This window comes from Nymphalis io, chromosome 22 (genome assembly GCF_905147045.1).
Source record: "Nymphalis io chromosome 22, ilAglIoxx1.1, whole genome shotgun sequence".
Classification (NCBI taxonomy): Eukaryota; Metazoa; Arthropoda; class Insecta; order Lepidoptera; family Nymphalidae; genus Nymphalis; species Nymphalis io.
Window position 1 is genome coordinate 8520616 of NC_065909.1, and position 21416 is coordinate 8542031.

General features: G+C 32.2%; 1 protein-coding gene across 1 annotated transcript in view; it reads right to left on the reverse strand.

Moving 5' to 3' along the window:
• LOC126777185 (solute carrier family 2, facilitated glucose transporter member 8-like) overlaps window positions 1-20298 on the reverse strand; it is a 59470-nt gene extending 39172 nt beyond the window's left edge. Inside the window, exon 1 of the mRNA XM_050500151.1 lies at window positions 20258-20298. Coding sequence (XP_050356108.1) covers window positions 20258-20265 — 8 coding nt within the window. The 5' untranslated portion in view covers window positions 20266-20298. The remainder of the gene's footprint in view (window positions 1-20257) is intronic.
• Between the last annotated feature and the right edge of the window lie 1118 nt (window positions 20299-21416).

A 21416-nucleotide genomic window follows, 5' to 3' on the forward strand; every position in this document is an offset into this window, starting at 1 on the left:
AGAACAACTCTAACTAAGTGCTTTCCCCGGAAATCATATATCCAGTTGCACAACCCAGCGGATATCGTAGTATCATACAACTATATAACACATCTACACGTGTTTTATTATTTATAATTACTTCAATTGACATCGTATTTATTATAAAAGTAATAGTATATATATCAAATTGTGAGCTGTGTCATAAGGTCAGCGTGTTCTTTGAATTTCCGGATTTCAAAATTACGGTTACGTAAAACTATAATTTATTTAATAGATGTTCTATTTGACATATTTAATTCTAATTGATCGCCCGTAAAACTACCTTTAAAAGTTAGTTTAATATAAGAATAAAGGATTGTGTTTGAAGTGTGACTGAGTCAGTGTAACTACAGACAAGGACATAACATCTTGGCAGATAGAAGATCAATTACTGCAAGATAAATTACATTTTAGATACGAAGAAGGATCCCGAACGTAATTCGACACACAGCTTAGAGATTTAATGGATGAACTTATCATTCAAGTTGGTTTCCTTTTAATATTTTCTTCAAGTAAAAAAGAGGTACCATCACACTTTTCCATTACAAGTTGGTGGATCATGGCTCATATGGAAACATTTTGTTCAACACTTGCAGGTTTCCTCACAATGTTTTCCTTAATAGTTAAGCATCACAGTTATTATAAATACCTACATTATCAGTTTTAATTACACTAGACCCATAATTTTTAAACCAAAATACATCAACACGAATTATTCATGTTTTGCTTATCAATTGAAGACAGAGAGAAGGGGGTCTACCTACTCTGGCAGGCTTCCATATAGCCCTATCACCAGGAAAATATACTAAAGAATTTAATAAAATCCTACCCGCACTTCAGGAATGTTCTGGCTTAAAATATTTATTATTCTCATAAGATTTAAATTCATAATATCAACGCTTTATTTAAAATTAACACTCACCTGACATTATATACGAGAGTACAAAAGAATACATTTCAATCTTGCAAAATACAATGTTAGTGGTATTAAAACTTTATATATAGACAGATAGCACTAAAACGGTTTTCGAAGCATAACATTTTATTTCTTAAAATCTTTTTAATTTCGATTTATGAGAACATCGAACATAATTATTTAATTATATCATTTTATTTACAAAATGTGTCTAAATTGCTGTTTAAATAATAGTGTAGCTACTTTGAACGTATATACTATATTTCTTTTCAATAATTACTGCTTACAATTAATATAATACATGAAATTGTTTATCTGTATATTTGAAACTGTCTAGAGGATATCGTCTGGGAGAAAAATAGGAGTCGTGATGGCCCAGTGGTTAGAAGACGTGCATCTTGAATTATTAAATGGTTGTTCCGAGTTCAAGCCCGCTCATGATTTATCTCGTGCTCGAACCGTGTAACGAAGCACCTTAGTGGAATAAGCTTCAAATTGTTTCCTCAAAAAAGAGAGGCCTTAACCCAGCAGATTTACAAGAAAACATTTCTTAGGTGTCTTATCTTAGCGCACCTTGACAGACAAATCAAAAACCCATTTTAATGTTTTCATATATCTGTTATACAGCTAATGATAATTTTTAGCCTCGTGTGAACACTGAAAACCAATTAAAAATAAATACAAAATGAGACAGAGCTATACAAGTTATAAAGTCATAAAAATCCAGTATCGAATTATTCGATATCCATAAATAGAAGTGGAAGCCTTCGCATGGGTAATAAAATATTTAAAATCTTGTCTAAGTACGTTAGAACATCAGAATTGACAGTTATTATATGATATTTATGAAACGAATACACAGAATTCATTGTACATTCATGTACCAATTTATCTTTACCAATTCGTGTCGTTCTTTATTTATCCTTAATTGTTTTTGTAGAATAAATCCATTTCAGTTATTAATTATAACTCATTTAAAATGAGCGTTATTTTTCAAGGTATGACTTTTTAAATAAATCACTATTAAAGCTTTTGTCCCTCCAAAAACTATAATGAAAGATCCATTTCAATGGAATTAATATGTTTCGTTATCCATACATAAACAAACCCTAACTTTTTTTATACTGAACGTATTGTACCGATTTTCAATAGACATTCTTAGAACAGCAGACCGATATATGAGTTTGGTATTAATGCGTATTAAAAAAAGTTAACTGCAAGTAGACTTTTTGTGGTAAAAAATATAATTTGGGTAGAGTAACGAAGGAGGTGGCGAGACCTCTTAAGATAAATATTTGCTAACATTTAAATGTAAAGTAAAAACACCATGAGCTTTCCTGACATTCCAATATTAGTACGGTAAACATTTCATAGCATCGACTCCTTTCACAGGAATCCATTATATTGTGGACTAGAAACCCTCTCACAAAAAAAAAAACAAACACTTAAGCAAATATACATCTCAAATTATTGTCTAAAGTGAGACTTGACTAACAATGTTCCGCCTCCCACAGTCACACCAAAACCAAACTTCTGCATCGATTGCGTTCAGACTTCACTTAGCAAAATTGGAGTCAGAATTAGTTTATCTTGAATAACCTTGGTCATCTCCCTAAAGAGTGCGAGAGGTTAACGTATAGTACGTTTATTATATAAGTACTAATCTGATAACAATATTTGGGATACCAAATCTAAAACTGAATCAGTACATAAGCACCAATGTATCATGACAAAAGTTATTTGTAATACTATAGTACACACACACTATATAATATACACTAATATGCTGTTCTAAGGCAGGTTGGTGAATGCGCTCGTGGCAGAATTATTTCATCATCAAATCAAATGAAAATTCAGTGGTCTGCAATCTTTGGTCATTATTTACGTGTTCTAAACACTGCGCCAAATCAGCTCATTAAATTAAAAAAAAACGTTTTTATAAGATTTAAAAAAACTCGAGATTTTGTTTGGTGGAGGTTACTAGTCATTATTCTGTATCGTTGTGTTCTTGTTTAAATAGTTAATCAACTAGTGCGATTATAAAAACAAGACGCATATGACCTTGATCTAGTGTAATTACAGGCTAAAAGGTCTCATGAATGACAGCTGTAAAAAGAGGTTTTTTTCGTACAATGTCATGTATATAGGCAATATTGACCACTTGCCATCTAATGGAAAAATTCCTTCCTTTCCTCGAATATAAAAAAAATATATACACTGGATAATAAATAATACTTAAATCTACTCCGTGTATTTACCAATACGGTTCCACGATATGAGATTCACCCTCAAAACACTGAAACGAAATACCGTTGATCGGTGATAATGGAATAACTAATGAAAACCCACTACCGTAGACCGGTGTTCATTGAGCATTACACCAAGGCAATAAATAATATATAGATATCCGTAGGAAGTTCAATATAGTTGGTATTTTCTGTGATCCCTAACGGAATACTTGATACCTGCATGTTATTGTTTTATTTGTATTAATTATTAGTTATAGATAGGCAGACGGAGACGGTTGGTATTGCACTTGAGCTCTTTCCATTGATATCGGATCGTAGTCCCGTTGGACTGTGAAATGAGTCAATAGGGAGTGTCAAGTGTTTGTGCATACACTTATAAACTGTAATGTCTCCTGGCCAAAACAAAATATTATATTTAAATTATCAATTGCAAAAATACTAATTATATACTAACATATGTATCATTCACTAATATTTTTGTGTTAATATTAATGAAAAAAAATCGACTTCTACTTTTCCATTGCAAATTTGAGAGTTTATACCAGCAAAAGCTCATTTTTAATAAGATTTTTCGCACAAAGTAGAAACTTAGTTCGTCATTACAAAATATAATTCTTAGTAAATAGTTTCGTGCTCTCTGTCTTTGTCCAACTATTTTGAATTTAATCGTCTTAAAAGAGATAGAACTAACGATCTGAACACAAGTTTCGTACAACATGTAAGCTTGAAAAAGTAACTTTAACTAGCACCCGTACAAACTTCGTTTTTACTATTTATCATTAAAGTTTTTCTAAGTTATTATATTATATTTATTTACATTTTGTATTCTTAACAGATAGATTTGAAAAATAACGAAAGATAGAAAAAAAAAAAAAACAAATTAAATTTTCGTTAAAATAACTTACGATTATGTATATAATATTTTACAACGAGTCTAAAGTAGAAATAAGTATAACGCTTAGTGTAACTATATCAATTAATTTAATGGTTAAAGTGTACCGTTTGCAGTTGAAATACTTAGACGTTGGAGAATAACACAAGCAAATGTCTAAATTATATATATGTATAACATTATTGCCTCTAGTGATGTCTCCACTTCTGGGCTAAGAGCCTAAAATATTTGGAACTTATTTTACTATGCTGACTTGGTCAAAGTGAAATCATCTCATGTCGTATATACGCTTTGACACGTATATACGACTTACCGAGGAGACCAGGACCCCCCTGCCGATAAATATAAGCCGAGATGGCCCTGTGGTAAGAACGCGTGAATCTTAACCGATGATCGTTGGTTCAAACCCGGGCAAGCACCACTGAATTTTCATGTGCTTAATTTGTGATTATAATTCATCTCGTGCTTTACGGTGAAGGAAAACATCGTGAGGAAACCTGCATGTGTCTAATTTCACTGAAGTTCTGCCACATGTGAATTCTACCAACCCGCATTGGAGCAGCGTGGTGGAATACGCTCCAAACCTTCTCCTCAAAAAGAGGAGAGGAGGCCTTTAGCCCAGCAGTGGGACATTCACAGGCTGTTACCGTTACGGTTACTATGCTGCTCTAATGTGGATTGGTGAGTGCTGGGTTTGAATTATAAGCTCAAATTAAGAACATAAAAATTCAGTGATGCTTGCCCTAGTTTAAACGCGCAATCTTTCGCATTTTACAATTTAAATGTTAATTTTAAGAACTCACTTCATTACTCAGACGTTAAATGTTGACAACCGACTTATGGTGATATACTATTTTGATGCGTGATTCTTGAAATTTTATGATTATTATGGTCAATGTCGCATATTACTTTCTGACGTTTCACGACCATTTTATACGTTGAGTTTCGAGTTTGTTCTCATAGAATAGCCCAACTAGTCTTGATTAACTTGTAGATTAAAAATTACACGAAAAAGTATCTACGAAATATCGTTTACAAAAGGCGGACTGACCACTATAACTCATACCAGAGAGTAACTTTACGTGGAGCGATCCATCTAATGTTTGACAAAGTATGAAAGATAAACGGCGCTGGTGCACCAGGCTTGTAACGAATTCCTATATATTTTAATACTAGTTTAAAGTTATAATAATAGTAGAAAAATGGAAGGGGTACTCTATTCCCCAGACAACGTGAATACAAAATTTCGTGATCGGTTGAGTAATTAAGACGGAAAGCGATATTAGTAAGCTTGTTTTGACATATGCTACTGGTGGTAGAGCTTTGTGCAAGCTCGTCTGGGTAGGTACCACCCACTCATCAGATATGCCACCGCAAAACAACAATACTTGATATTGTTGTGTTCCGGTTTGAAGGGTGAGTGAGCCAGTGTAATTACAGGCACAAGGGACATAAAACCTTAGTTCCCAAGGTTGGTGGCGCATTGGCTATGTAAGCGATGGTTGACATTTCTTACAATGCCAATGTCTAAGGGCGTTTGGTGACCACTTACTATCAGGTGGCCCATATGCTCGTCCGCCTTCCTATTCTATAAAAAAAAATGCTTGTGGTAGGGCTTTGTGCAAGCTCGTCTGGGTAGGTACCACCCACTCATCAGATATTCTACCGCAAAACAGCTGTACTTGGTATTGTTGGTTGTGTTCCGGTTTGAAGGGTGAGTGAGCCAGTGTAATTACAGGCACAAGGGACATAAAATCTTAGTTCCCAAGGTTGGTGGCATAATGGCTATATATAGTAAGCGATTGTTGTCATTTCTTACAATACCAATGTCTAAGGGCGTTTGGTGACCACTTACTATCAGGTGGCAAATATGCTCGTCCGCCTTCCTATTCTATATAAAAAAATGCAATAATTAGCGACCTTACTTATAAAACTTGCTTAGTGGCTGTTTAGGTTAACACTGATATCACTCCTTCTGTCATTATCGATTTGACATTCGAAAGAATACACAACATTGTTTGTTTATGAAGGATTTTCATTACAGTTGAACGCCAAAATTTGTTTTTTTTTTTTTATCTAATGACATCGTATCGTCTATATATTTCATTAAATAATCCCTGACAATATGACATATATCACCAGTTATCGTGTTGAACATTTTACAAGCGGTAAACTTGGCCTTGATCTTTTAATCTCAAATAGGTCTCAAGGAGACGGCGCCCTTCGAGTTTGTGAGACAGTCATTAGCGGGTGCTCTTTTTCTACTTAGTATTTAAGTGCTTTTGCTATGTTAAAGATATTATAGAAAAAAGAATATAAAAGCCAGATGAGTAAATGGGACATCTGGCTTATGTGATCACCAGCGCTCATGGTTGTTGCATGAAGGAAACGCGAGAATCGTTAACTATACCAATTTCCCGATTTCGCTAAGTCGATCAATTCTTCCTGGGGCAAGGCACAACTCAAATATATTTATCTAAATATAAAATAACTTTCTAAGAAAGAATTAAAAATTTATTTCAGATTAACTTTCTATATTGCCCATTTCATGTTACGAATTACAACATACGTGAAACGGAATGTAGACAATCTTCACCATACGATATGCAAAAAGGATTACAACCCAAGTTGTCTTTAAAATATAGAATATAGTATGCTTTGCAAACTATGGAAAATATATGAGATCTACAAAAATTTTATCGTTTCGCTTGCGCTTGCCATAAAAGCGCAAGGAAGTTTTTCTCTCCAACTAAGTTTAGATGACAAAATACATCACAACAAAAATATTCGTCTCATATTTATCCTTACAAATATACTTTGTACTGTTGTTTACTGTTGTTTGTCCTATTTTTTCAAATGTCAAATTACTGATGACAGAAAGAGAGAAATCTTTTCGCCGCTACTGGCTATACTACTTTTTTGTGAGAAATATTAACCAGCCCTTGCATCGTCAAAGCGTCATCGCCACCAACTTTTGATACTAAGATGGTATGACAATACAACTAAAATGGTATAATTGCTGTTTGGCGGTATAATATGTGACGAGTGGGTTACCACCACCCACCCATAATCCCATGTGGGATTGCAGAAATCTTTACCACTAAGTTCATAAATAACATTTTTTATAACACTGTTAGCTTGTGGCGTTTCGCTTTAAATATATTTTTCCTGAATTTAATTTACATACAAATCCCCTAGGCTACCAGTTTAATTTGTGAAGAGATAACAAATAGAGATAGTCATTCCTCATTTATAATGTTAGTTTCATAATGAAGTAATAATGTAAAAGTTTGATACTAAATATAAATGATATCATTTATTTATTGCATATAAAAATTGCAAAAAAGTCATATAAATTTATTACAGACGTTCTTATCGGTTGTCGGTAGAATCTAGATTACAAACTAATGATAGTTTTATATTTCCTACAATGTGGTATAACGACTACACGAATAAAATTTAACTAGCTATGAGGCCGAAGAACCCGAGGTCTTGGGTTCTAAAGTAGGGTTTCTCTGTCAACAAATTCTCATTGGTAACATTTCTTTTTTTACAAAAATCTTATTACACCCGGACGAAGTCGTGGGCAGCTGGTCATCTATATAATCTTATACTTGTATTATGCCTTATTTAGAGTTTTCTTTCTCTTTCTTTCTATATCTATAGTATAAAAAACGATGTAATACTTATACGATAATGTAGAATTTAAAATTAAAAACAATTTCTGAAAATAACACAACAAGTGTATGTCCACGGCTTCGCGTGTTAGCGGAAGAAGGAAGGTATTAGATAAAAAAATCCTACGTCCGTCCTTGGGACTCAAGCTCGCTTCATACCAAATTTCATCAAACTCAGTTCAGTCGTTTAGCCGTAAAAGGCATAACAGACAGACATAGTTAGAATAGATAGCATGATATACAATAGTTTGAAAACCATAAACATAGTTACATATACCTAGTTCAATACCATTTTATGACTAGACTCAAACACGTGTCGGCAATAAAGAACTAAAAGTACCATAAAACAACTGTGTTTATTTTCAATGCTTTTACGTTCATTTTATCGTAACTTTAATTTACTTGGTGGTAGGGCTTTAAGCAAACACTTCTGGGTAGGTAAACCCACTTATAACATATTGTATCACCATAGCAATACTCAGTATTATTGTATTTCGGTTGGAATTGTGGGTGAGTTAGTGTAAAGACCCAAGGAATATTTTTTATGTTATAGGAAGGCGGACGAAGACACCTGATGGTAAGTGGTCTCCAACGCCCGTAGACATTGGCGATGTAAGAAATAACCATTCCTTACATCGCCAATGCGCCACCAACCTTGAGAACTGAGATATTATGTCCCTAGTGCCTGTTGTTACACTAGCTCACTCACCCTTCAAACCAGAACGCAACAATGCTAAGTATTGCTGTTCAGCGGTAAGTGGATCGTGCCCACCCAGACGGGCCTGCACAAAGCCCTATCACCAATAAAATTTTAGTTATCAAGGTTGGCTGCACATTGGTGGCTTTATAGTTAATTCTTACAAGGCCAATATCCATGTGGTAACCATAAGGGGGCCCACTTGGTTAGTCTATATATCTATAAAAAATACGATACACATATAACGACGGGCAAACAATCATTATTGCATTGTTGATTTTTCAACACTACACTCAACATCACTCATTAGAACAGAAAATAGCGTTACTAGACTTATTTTAATTAACAACCATAGAAATAAATGAAGTGTTCATGAGAAAACCGTATTGAAATTGAACAAACAAGACCAACAAGACCAACGTCCAACTTTAAAGGATGACGAGAAATAGATCGATTTAATGTGTTATCTTTAATTCGCAGCTTCCAAAACCTTGTGGCGTTTGTATTAGACAAATAGATCTACTATGAACTCTCTGTATTAGCGTATAATTTGATATTTGTAGCTTTACTTGCTTGGATGTTCTAGCAAAGGTCTTCCCAAGCAATGGGAAGGCACCTCCCTGGGGGGAAATTATTAAAGCGCGTAATAGAAATATTTCATTGTACTTAATTGTTCAAGTTATTATGAACTGAATCTAGAAGGTTTAATTTACTTGATTATAGCCTTAATTGAGAAATAAATATATTAAAAATGATTTAGTTTTTCATAAACTTATACAGGCCAATGGTTATTGATTAATAAACAAATTAAGAACATAAAAATTAATGTTTGCTTGGGTTTTAAAATGAAATCATTGGCTAAGACGTTTTTCTTACACTCAGTGGAACCCTTCAGAGCTCTCCTCAGGGGGTTAAGGTAACCTAAGACTGGATCATGACAGCTCTTACTTAGCAAACTTAATTTACTTAGCGGTCATTTTTGATATTAAAGTTACTTTATGGCTCTCTCATAATGAATTCAAAACTTATTATTTTGGGTCAAGCTTTATGCATTCTATTATATTTAACACATTAAATTTATGTTTTAATAGTAAAAACAATCTTCGTATAAATATTCAGTTTGAGATTAAAGATAAATTAAATACGTTATATTACCGCTGAAAAAACGCTCCAAGATATATTTTCTGTTTTCCACTATTACAAGTGGCCAGCATCACAATGCTAAATATGCAAATATTTGACTGATTTCAAAGTGATACACAAGGTATTTAAATTCAAATTATGTCTCGTAATTTTTATTAATTACTTAATTTTATCACACTTTATTGTACAAAATAATACAGAAAATGCTATAACAAAAAAAAAACAAAGAAATAAATAATGTGTTGTACAACGGACAGAGTTATCGCTAATTAGCCATCTCGTCCAGACAACCCAGTCTGAGAGACATTTTAAAAATATAACATGGGTGGGTAGGTGGTGCATAAGCTACATACAAATATTTACATAATAATACTTATATATATATATATCTATATTACATACTATGAAATTAACTAATATCGTCTAAATTTTTATTTAAGTAATAGTTTTAAGCCATTTTTTTAATAAAAATTCGATTTCGATTTTTAAGATGTTAATATATAGTTTTACTGAAAATTAAGTACAATATTCAATAAGGACTACTATCTTTTATTTTAGTTACTACCCAAGTTTTGCCTGTTGTTACATTGGCTCACTCACCATTTAAAGAGGAACACAAAAATACTAAATATTGCTGCTTAGCGGAAGAATATATGATAAGTGAGTGTAACGTACCCTGACGAGCTTGAACAAAGTCCTAGCACTAAGGAAAGATTATTTTAGCACGGAATTATTAAAGTGAAACTTAAGACAAATGGCAATGAAATTTAAGGTTAAATTTGAATGTGTCGTGTTTCTATGTGTGACATAATGAAATGCTTCTAATGCGAAAAGGCGTCTTCGTCTATTGTTACATATTATACCGAGTTGTAAGAGCTCTTTTGTTTAATAGTCTTTTTTTATGAGATATTAAAGTATGTATGTATTAATGGAACTATGCAATGTATAAACGGTAACTAATAAATAGGATTCCTCTACAACCTTTGATTTAAAAGTAGTTGATATAGCAATCTCTATTATGATTGATTGATAAACATATTAAAGTGTACAAGTGTGTGTATGAAACAGTTTTCCTAAAAAAAATCTTAGAATCCAATGAGACGGCAATCGAACAAGACTAAAGAGAGTTCAGGTGCGGACTAACGGCTTTACATGTTTTCCGCGGCACGGGAGTGTACACACTTCCAACTTCCAGACTCCGAGCTGTTACTGTACTTGTATTACTGAATTTTTCAATAAAAAAATCCAATAATATTTAAGTGGCTTGGTCTGGGGCTTGAAACCAGGAGCTCGGGATCTACGTTCTTATATGATGGTCTTATTTATATATACAAAGGACTGTATTTTTTTAACTTCATTCAATAAACGTTGCGTGAATGCATAGAATTTGAATATACAACCAAAAGGAGGAACGATTGTTTTCTTTTCCGAATTCATTCGAAAACTACCGTAATGTACTTCATATTTTTGCACGTTGTCAGAGGCGTGACGCAAGGTAAGATTTATGCCGGATCCCATTCTCGGTGCAGGCGAAGCTATACACTCGACACTGTTTTACTTTTTACAAAAACAATTCGTAATAATTAATCTTAATAAATGGATGCTATTAAATCTTTATTTACGTTGATACTTCAAATTGCAGTAGCGGTCTGAATAGCGTAGCTCTCTTACCAACTCATATGTAATAGTATTTTGTCGTTACATGACAGTTGAACAAAAAAGTAATGCATTAAAAACTTACTTTATATTAATATTATGTAATATTCATTACATATATTACTTATAAATAATATCCACATTTTATTAGAATAAGTTAATAGTTTTAAATGACAATTCAGAAATGCTTGGCGACTTCTTTCTAAGAAGTGGTAAATTTACCCCTTTCGTCTAGTGCTATAATAAAAAATGGGATTATCTTGATATATCAAGTAATACTATCATATAATGTTAGTAAGAATTCTCCATTATAGTTCCATTATTTAGGAGATTAGGTAACATATACAAACAGGTGTAACTGGTTACAGATAACAAAAATAAATATCGAATATTCAGGTATTAGCGTGTTTTATAGACATTAAGTTCTGATAAAGTCTACATTAGATATCCTACACGTCACTGATATGGTTTCATTTTATAATAAAAAGCAAATATGTTTTAACATTTAGTAAACAGAAAGCAGTTATTTATTGGATATGTATTTTTCATTAAACACGATTTTTCGTCATAGCGTCTAATTGTATATATAGTAACTATTTATGTATTTAAAACTCTTTATTATTACATTTTTTTTATTTATTATAAAAAAAATATCACACAATGCGTGAATTTAAGTCTGTTTTAGAGGTAAGTTAGGCTCTAGAAATTGAAAAAATAAATAAATATTGATTAGTAATTCAGTTAATAAAAAATAATATTCTTAAGTATTTAGTATAAATAATATGTTAAATTAAGCTTTAAAATATAAATAATATGTACAAAAAAAGGTGGCATTCGTTTTAGAATCAGGCTATTTACTTTTTCCACTTAGGCTACTAGACTTTCGAGGCTACGTACTACTAGAGCATACATTCCTTAACTATTTTTTACAAGCGTCTCCTTTTCTCTTAAGGAGAAGTGTTTTCCCACCTATTCCCTCACGGTCTAGTACGGAGAACTTTGGCAGAAATTATTCCGGGAAACGGAGATTTTCTCACGATCATTTACTTCGCCACAACGCTCGAGTTAAATAAACACAAACTAAGCACATGAAAATAGCTTCAAATAGTTATATGAAACTTAAAACGAAAATCCATTAGATAAATGTATGAAGTTCAACAATTCAAATGAAAACAATGGATACTTCAAATAAAGCGCTTTCAAACTTTGCAACCGCTACCGAGGATCAATGAAAATATTATTCCAAGTCAAATATTGCATATAGTTATCAAGTTTTAAACAATTTTAGAACAAGTAAAAAAATCAAATTCAAATAAAGTACAGAAACAGTCTATATAAAAAATACAGAACTGTTTACGGCTATAGCCTTTTTTATGTGGACGGGCAAATGAACCACCTGATGTTAAGTGGTCACCACCAGTCATAGATATTGGCGATGTAGAAATATGAACTATTCCTTAAATCGCCGATACGCCATCAACCTTGGGAACTAAGATGTTATGCCCCTTCTGCCAATAGTTATTCTGGCTCATTCGCCTTTCAAATTGTAACGCAACAATACTAAGTACTGCTGTTTAGCGATAGAATATCTCTATACCTATGTAATTGGCTAATTAGTCTATAAATCGGTTTCAGGGATGTTCTATGAAAATCGCTTTTTTTTTTTTTTATAGAATAGGAAGGTGGACGAGCATATGGACCACCTGATGGTAAGTGGTCACCAAACGCTCTTAGACATTGGCATTGTAAGAAATGTCAACCATCGCTTATAGCCAATGCGCCACCAACCTTGGGAACTAAGATTTTATGTCCCTTGTGCCTGTAATTACACTGGCTCACTCACCCTTCAAACCGGAACACAACAATATCAAGTATTGCTGTTTTGCGGTAGAATATCTGATGAGTGGGTGGTACCTACCCAGACGAGCTTGCACAAAGCCCTACCACCAGTGCTTTTTCCTTCAACCACTTAATCTAGAGATGGATGCTGTGGATTATCGAATTTATTTATTTACCTGAACGATATTCTTCACTGAACCCGAGATGTAAATACAAATTTACTACTAGAAAGCTCAGTGGTGCTAACCCGCCTTTGAAAAGGGTTGATATTTATGTGTCTATCCGTACTCTCTCGATTTAACATAGCATTTACTTGTTTATATAGAACACAGTAAAAGTTAAACTGAAGTGTATGTACAATTTACATAGTATCTTATAATATTTAATGACCTATTCTTGTATGTGAGTCTCTAACAATATAACTTAAGTTTTGTATTCAGATAAACAACAAAACCTTTTTTCCTAAAAATGCACAGGTACTATTACTAAATTGATGCTAAGCTTATTTCGACATAGTATAATTAAGTTATATAACTTAAGAAGAATTATATTCTTAATTAGCAATCTTGTCCGTCTAGTGGACCTAAGTTATTAAAAAACAGCAATTCAAAGTACAAAAAAGTCATTAGCACTAATGTTTATTTAAAAATATTTATATTAAAATTATCCAAAATTAACAATGACTTATTTTTCTTACATTAATAATTTTGTTACACGCGATTCGTGTCCTTCAAAGGGTCTGGCGGCAAATAGGTTCAGGAGTTATTCCTCTTGCTAGTTCAGACCGGCGGGCAGAAACCAGGTCCATAGCTGAACAGCAATTCGACTAATTACCAGAATGACTGACTTTTTGGGAATAATAACGATTATATTTTAAGTTTAAGAGTTTTAAAGAGTTTATCTATATTTAGTGTTACATGAATTTGCTGTAGTTAATTTTTTCTTTTTTTATAATTAATTACAAGCGCTGTTCACCTATAATTAGTTGTTACGCTATTCTATTTCTTTTAGTGTATACAACAATTAGTTAACATTAATAATATATATAAATAAATACACATACATAATATACACGCGTTTGACGGTAGTCTTAGTTAAATCGGGAATTATTTCATCAATCTTTTGTAATTTTGTAATTTAAATAGTGTTAAAGTTGATTATTATAGCATAGTAATTGTAGTAGTGCTAATATTTTATTAGAATACCCTCTCCTCGCTCGATAATTCACGCCATATTGTACAATCAATTACCCGTACCGCAATATTAAAAAAAAAACAAGTTAAGAGCGAAGTCTCTTTATACTCATATATAGCTTATTGACAATTTAATAATATTGCAGCCTGTATGTAATTTTTAACTGTCTATTGGCTTACCGATCAGGTTGCACGTCTTTAGGGCAAAGACATTAAGCACTGTTATCTCTCCCGTTGGCACGGTTGCCATCAATAATATAAGTAATGTTAAGAACACCATCATGTAACCTATTCCAAACTAACTTCCTAAATAAATAATGATATTTGTTTTATGCAAATTTGTTTAGTACTTTGTATCTATCAATTATTCTACCGTCAAACAACTATTTGTATTATAGACATACGTTCCAGATTAAAAGACTATTAAGCTTGTATAATTACAAGCACAAAGCATAACATCATAAATCCGGCGCATTAACTGCTTGCATTGTCAATCCATGGGAGATTTAATATTTTATTTGCACTGGAATATTTAATAATGAAAAACAATTAAATATCGAATTATGCTTTCTGATTTTGACATTTAATCCTTTACACTCATAAATCATTTTTGAATATCACACATACGTCCAATAAATCACGAAATTCCGATCACAATTGAACTCAGTAGCCAATACGGCTGGTGACGTTGACAATGTAAGCACATATTTCATACATAGCACGTCTAATTCCAGATCGGTTTCTAATAACGCTGAGGACATATCTCCGTGAGATTCCATCACATTTAACCTTAATTTCATTTGGTTTTCTGATAATTAAAAGTAAATATGAGTAGAAACCCGCAAATGTCCCATGGCTAGACAAAAGCTTGGAGCTTATTCCACCACACTGCATTCTCTAATTGCATTTAGCCCTTAACAATTATTTATTTGGAATCATAACTGATGGTAAATGCTGATTGACTGATGGACTGTACACTTGCCAAGATGATGATACTTCATCTCACTCATTATTTAATGACTGAGTGAGATGAACTATCATCTACTTAACGAAACAGCAATGCTTTGTATTTTTTTATTATATTATTTGACTGTCTCATCGAAGGCTGCCGATCCCAAGGTCCTCGGTTTAATAACCTTTCGTCTTTCCATCAATAAATTCTAAGTAGCGGGAATTTTCCAATGTTTACACACTCGTGCCTCAGAAAACATGTAAGGCCAACGTAAATACGTAGTAAACTCTCTCAATTCGTATTGGATCGCTGTCCCATCAAATTATGTGAGTGAATGAATAGTACCTATGTTTGCACATACACTTCAGCCATATAATATTTCCACTCTCCATTTGATAAAGGCCGCCGTGACCGAAAACGGATAGGAGGACAATACCATTATCATCACTTTGTATTGATTCGTTACGATGTCACGGACTTGTAGGTACAAAGGACTTAACACAATTCCCATGATTGTCGGCACATTGCCGCTGTAAGGACTTATATACCCTGTCGCCAATATCAATGGGAGTTGGTGATCAATTATTACTATTAACTTGCCTATTTCGTTCTCCTAAATAATTAGTATAGAATGATATCAAATTAACAAGCAACGATGATTTCAAATATGTATATAAGGTGTATTTTAAAACACGTTGCCTATTGTTTTTTTAATTTAAAACTCCTTAAATTAGGTTAAATAGTTTATGCTAAAATATACTTATTGTAAGAGTTTTTTTATATACCCGTCATACGCATAATTTTCTTTATTTGACGATAATTCTTAATTTATATATAAAATTATATTTATATTTTAAAATTAAATATCGAATAGCTGGCATCATCACGCAAACATTAATCATCGCGCATATTATAATACAATAGACATTACGTATAAGTGTATACACACTCAAGCACTTCTACCTGCACACAATCTGGCCTGTTTCTATACTTGCGTTTAAAGTGAAATGCTCTATGTAGATACAAATAAATAATCAAAGCATTCATATGAATACAAATTATGTAAAATTGTAGTTAAAAATATAATTATATCAAAATTATTATACTTTAAAATTAAAATACTGACTCAACGCCTTTTTTATCTTTTATTTGAATATAAATTCTTCTGAAAGATCCATTCCAAATAAATCACCAGCACTGAATTAACTTCCTCGTAAAGAAAAATAAAATTGAAGAAAGATTTCAAGTGAAATAAAACTTCATTCAAGTTAAAAACTTCCCTACTGAGAAACTTGGTGATATTATTATTATGAGAAAAATATAATCATCAGAGCATTTATGATATCCTGGTACTTTTTATCGTTGTTTGTTATTTTATATATAGTGGAGCCCGGTTGTTATTATTATTTTGTAATAGAAACCGTACTGTCATTTTTATTATACAAGTTGTCAAGAAGTAATTTTGTCATATAACTACACAAACATATTGACCAATACTAGGTCGATTAAAATAATTCAACAACAATCAACAACAAACAACAAGCAATCAATGACAAAACACCATTAAGAGCCGAAATAGCTTTCTTACCTACGTAGATGGAGCCATGGAGTTTCATGCGCTTATTTTTTCAGTACGTCATGCATGTGTAACTTACTTACACCAAAGTAGATGGATATAAAAAAGTTTGAAATCTTCTCCTTAAGGAAAAAGGAGTCTTTATCTAGAAAGGGACATTTACGGGCTGTTACTTGAAATAAACTCTCTGAAGCGTTACTACGAACCAACGCTCGACCCCCCAGTACTCCGGAGTAGTAGCGCTTATCGGGTACCTCGTGGATCATAACGTGATGTTAAATACTCTACATGGCGCACTGCTCCGCTCACATGGGTCGTGGTATGATGTTACATAGTCTGATGAACAAACGCAAAAAGTTTTTTTTCATATCCTTGTAAATTCCGAGATTACCGCGGTCAAACATACTGGTTATATAATTGCATAGATTTTTTTCGTAGAAATACAATATATTACGGGTTTCAAAATATGATACGATTGAATCGAAGGGAAAAAATCTCGTCGTAACACCAAAGGGTCGTATGTGCAATTGTATACAGCAGAACAAAAAATTGATTATTTCATTGTGTTTATTTAGTATCTATCTTTCTCCTTTCTGCTGCTTACCTGGTGATTAGAGTTTTTATAAAGTTACCTTTATCTAAACTAATATTACAAAGAGGTAAAGTTTGTGAGGTTGTAGGCGATAATCTCTGGATCTGGAGCCATATCATTTGTGAGTATCATAGGCTATATATTTACCCGATAAATGAAAAGAATTTTTCATGGTAGTGGGATTTGCAAAGCGAGTCGGTGAAAAAACGGTCGAACGAAAAGGTTTCTTACGAACGCTGCCTTAACGATAGGAGATATATGATTGAGTTCTATAGAAAAGTTGTAGAGCTTGATAATGCCTAAAAAAGTCAGCGACAGCATATGTCTTACTTTTATATTTAAGTCACAAAAAGTAGTTTTTATACTAAAAAAAAATTTACATCGTTAGGTCATGTTTATTGGTCATATTATCAACAATTATTAATTCTTTTCAAAATAAATAAACTTATCGTCTCAAGTGTTTAAAACAAAAGACTTTTCCCTTTTACTGCATATAATTTGGACGAATGGGTATAGAGATAATACGACAGAGGTATGGAACTGCGACCGTGTCGTAATATATTGAATGATATTTCTATTAGACGATTTTTCATATACAACAATCAATCTATTTAAAAATAAATTGCTTTATTACCAAGGAAATTTTATTTAGATAAAATTTATTTTTACAGTTTGTTTTTTGGTTGCATAGTTCAAGAGATAATTTAAAATATTAAACTCACGAGACAATTTTATTAATTTTCGGCCAATCGATCACAAGTAAAAATGTTTACCACCCAACGAAGTGGGCACGGGTCAGCTAGTAGTATGTATAAAAAACAAATCTTGTTAAAGTTTGAAATTAGAACTTATTTTTACATACGACCCCTTGCACTAGCAGTTGCAAAAAGTATTTAGGGGCGTGAATACGTTCTCCGTAGCTCGTATCTTTTTAGAAGGATAAGTGACTGATTGTGAGTAACGAAGCTATGTCAGCTAAGCAATACAGTGCACGGTAAGCTATTTGCAGTTAGATGGACATGATAAATTCAATTTATTTCAAACTTTATATTTGACTTGTTGATAAGTATTTGAACGAGCCCGGATTCGTAAGTACCACATACTGGTCGTATATCACCATCTATAGTAACTTAGCATTGTTGTGTTCCGGTTTGATGAATAAGTGAACCAGTGTAAGTAACTACAGGCACTGGGAACATAAAAAATATTTAATGTATTTTTACCATTTTGTAGAACACTTACTAGGAAACCAGTCTGCTTATGTATTTTAAATAATAAAAAATTATATATTCCTTATAATTGACACAATAAGAACAAGTGAAAATTTTAGTGCAACGTTTGTTATTAACAATCGTGTGAAACGGTACTTACGCCCAGAGGTTTTAATTCTAACACACGTATTTACTGCATTTCAGCTGATTACTTTCTTTTTAATGTTTTCTAAATAATTTCTATTAGTCTTTCTCAGTGGAAATTTTCACAGAATTCAATATAATGATGACGCTTTTACAAGCCTGTTATTTTAAATTAAAGCAAGCCACTTAGTACTCGTAACATAAGTTGAGCCTTTTTACATCGAACACTTAACTCCCAATGTTACATTAGCGAAGACCACAATCTACGTGCAAACTTGGTTATTAAAAATATATATATAATAGAATAGATCCTTTCAATTTTCGTCTCGTCAACAAATGTGAAACACAATGGATATTCGAAATTATATGAGATCCGCAAATTTAGTATTTTTCTAATAACACGAGTATTATAGCAATTTTGCTGACGCTACCTACACATTAAGAAAATTCCCAAAGTAATTTTATGCTGCCTTAGTAGATATGATTAATTTTACAAAATTACCCACAGTTCAGAAACGTTGGTCAAAATCAGATTAACTAGTGTGGATCTGGACGCTCATTGGTCGCCTATTACGTCATCGTGCTCCACCGACCAATGACCGTTCATGTTAAAGCCAAATTAGTTAGTTTGACGTTGTATCGAGTTTTGGAAAAATGGGGGTTAAATTAGTTTTTAACGGAATTTTATTATATAATTTTGTTTTATTACTAAAATTTTATTTTCATATACTTTTGATTTTAATCGATATATATTATCCTCTCCAATAATCCGTTTTTTTTTTAAGAGTACATAATATTTTTAAGAAATACATCTTCAGGTTCGAAGCTGTGACTTCTAAATCTGTTGCGCTTTTAGAGTGTCATAATAACTTATATATCATAAGCCATTTCATAAAGTATAATTAAATTATTTTAAATATTGAAGTTCGTAAAAAATAATGTTGGAATACCTATTATTTTTTAATTAATTACACATAATTTCCAGCCTTTAAATATGTTAATTAATACACGCGCCGCTAATTTATTGGAAAACTTTAATTAATCTCCGCATAAATTATTTAATATTCGCATAAAATATTCGAGTAAAAATTAACGATATTAAAAAATATCTTATGTTATAATATTTTGTGTAATACCTAGCTTTTCACTATTGAAACAATTTCAATTGTAAAATATATAGTTAGATTTCAAGGTATTTTTTTTTATATTTTTCATCGATATTTATTATTTATTTTTGTATATAAATAGGCAAATGGTAAAGTGCGAAGTCGAAGATTAAGACTAGTCATGCATAAATACAACGGACGTTTGAAATAAGATCCTTTTGCGCTTAGAGCACAAGACGGAGGAAATTATCTTAGAAAACGCCTTGAATCCTGCGAGCATCCTGTTATCCTGGTACTTCTAAAATAAATACTGGGACAATTTGACATGCTTAAAGGTTTGTCAATTTATGCTTAATATCTTAATAGTATTTAGGTATTTCGCAAAGGACTCACCTATGCATCTCTGTGATAAGTACACGTCCGAGCACTGTGAAGGGCAGGGGCGTACTAACGCGAGCGTATTTGTTAGGGGTGATTCAGGATATATATAGAGCTGCTATTATCATATATTTCTTATATTAGCATTTTGATGATACAGCATATATATGTTGAAAGTAGTGTATAGCAAAATGAAATTGAAAAATTACAATATTATTTTAATTTATAAAAAACATATTTCATATTAACTCTTTCTCTCTCCTTTTTTTAAATGAGATAGAGAAAAAGTTAATATGAAATATTGTCATTTTTCAATTTATAATTATGAATTTAAAATAAAACTATTAATCAATCTTTTCTTCGCAATCAAGAACAATGTAATTGATATATAAATAAACAACAACACAACAATTACAATTACAATACAGTACTTTTCACTATTGAATATTTCAATAAGTGGTAGGGCTTTATGCAGGCCCGTCTGGTTAGGTACCACCAACTTATCTTATACATATATTACCGCCAAATAGCAAGTTTCGGTTTGAAGGGCGAGTAAACCAGTTTAACTACAGATATAAAGGACGTAATATCATATTTCCCAAGGTTGGGGAGCATTAGCGTTGTAAGTAAAGTTTAATAATTCTAACAGTGTCATTGTGTATGGTTTTCGGTGATCACTTACCATTACGTGAATAATTTTTTTTACTTATGAAGCGATAACTTATTTCGGTACAACATTATAATTTTTTTGAGGAATTATATCGAATTTTAAATCAACAATTTAACCGTTATAACATCTCTATGTAGTTTCACGTATTGAGTTTGAAATAGTAGCTACACTGAGCCCCGCGCCCGCCCACCCAGCAACAGTTTGCCCATGGGGTTGCTAGATCTAATTCTACCCTTATAATTAGCTAAAAATAATACATTGAATATTGGAAAATATTTTTTATTTTATTGTATATTTTACAGCTTGCTTTGTTATACAGTAACGTTGCTTAGACTAGAACGTGCTCAATACAGCAAAAAAACATCTTAGTGGTATTAATACCATTGGTAAGTAGTGGTAGTGGTGGTATTTTTTATAAAAAAGGCTCACTCATCATTTAAATCGAAAGCAACGGTACATAATTATTGATGTCAGGAGTTAGTGAGTAGCTATCAGATGGCGTTT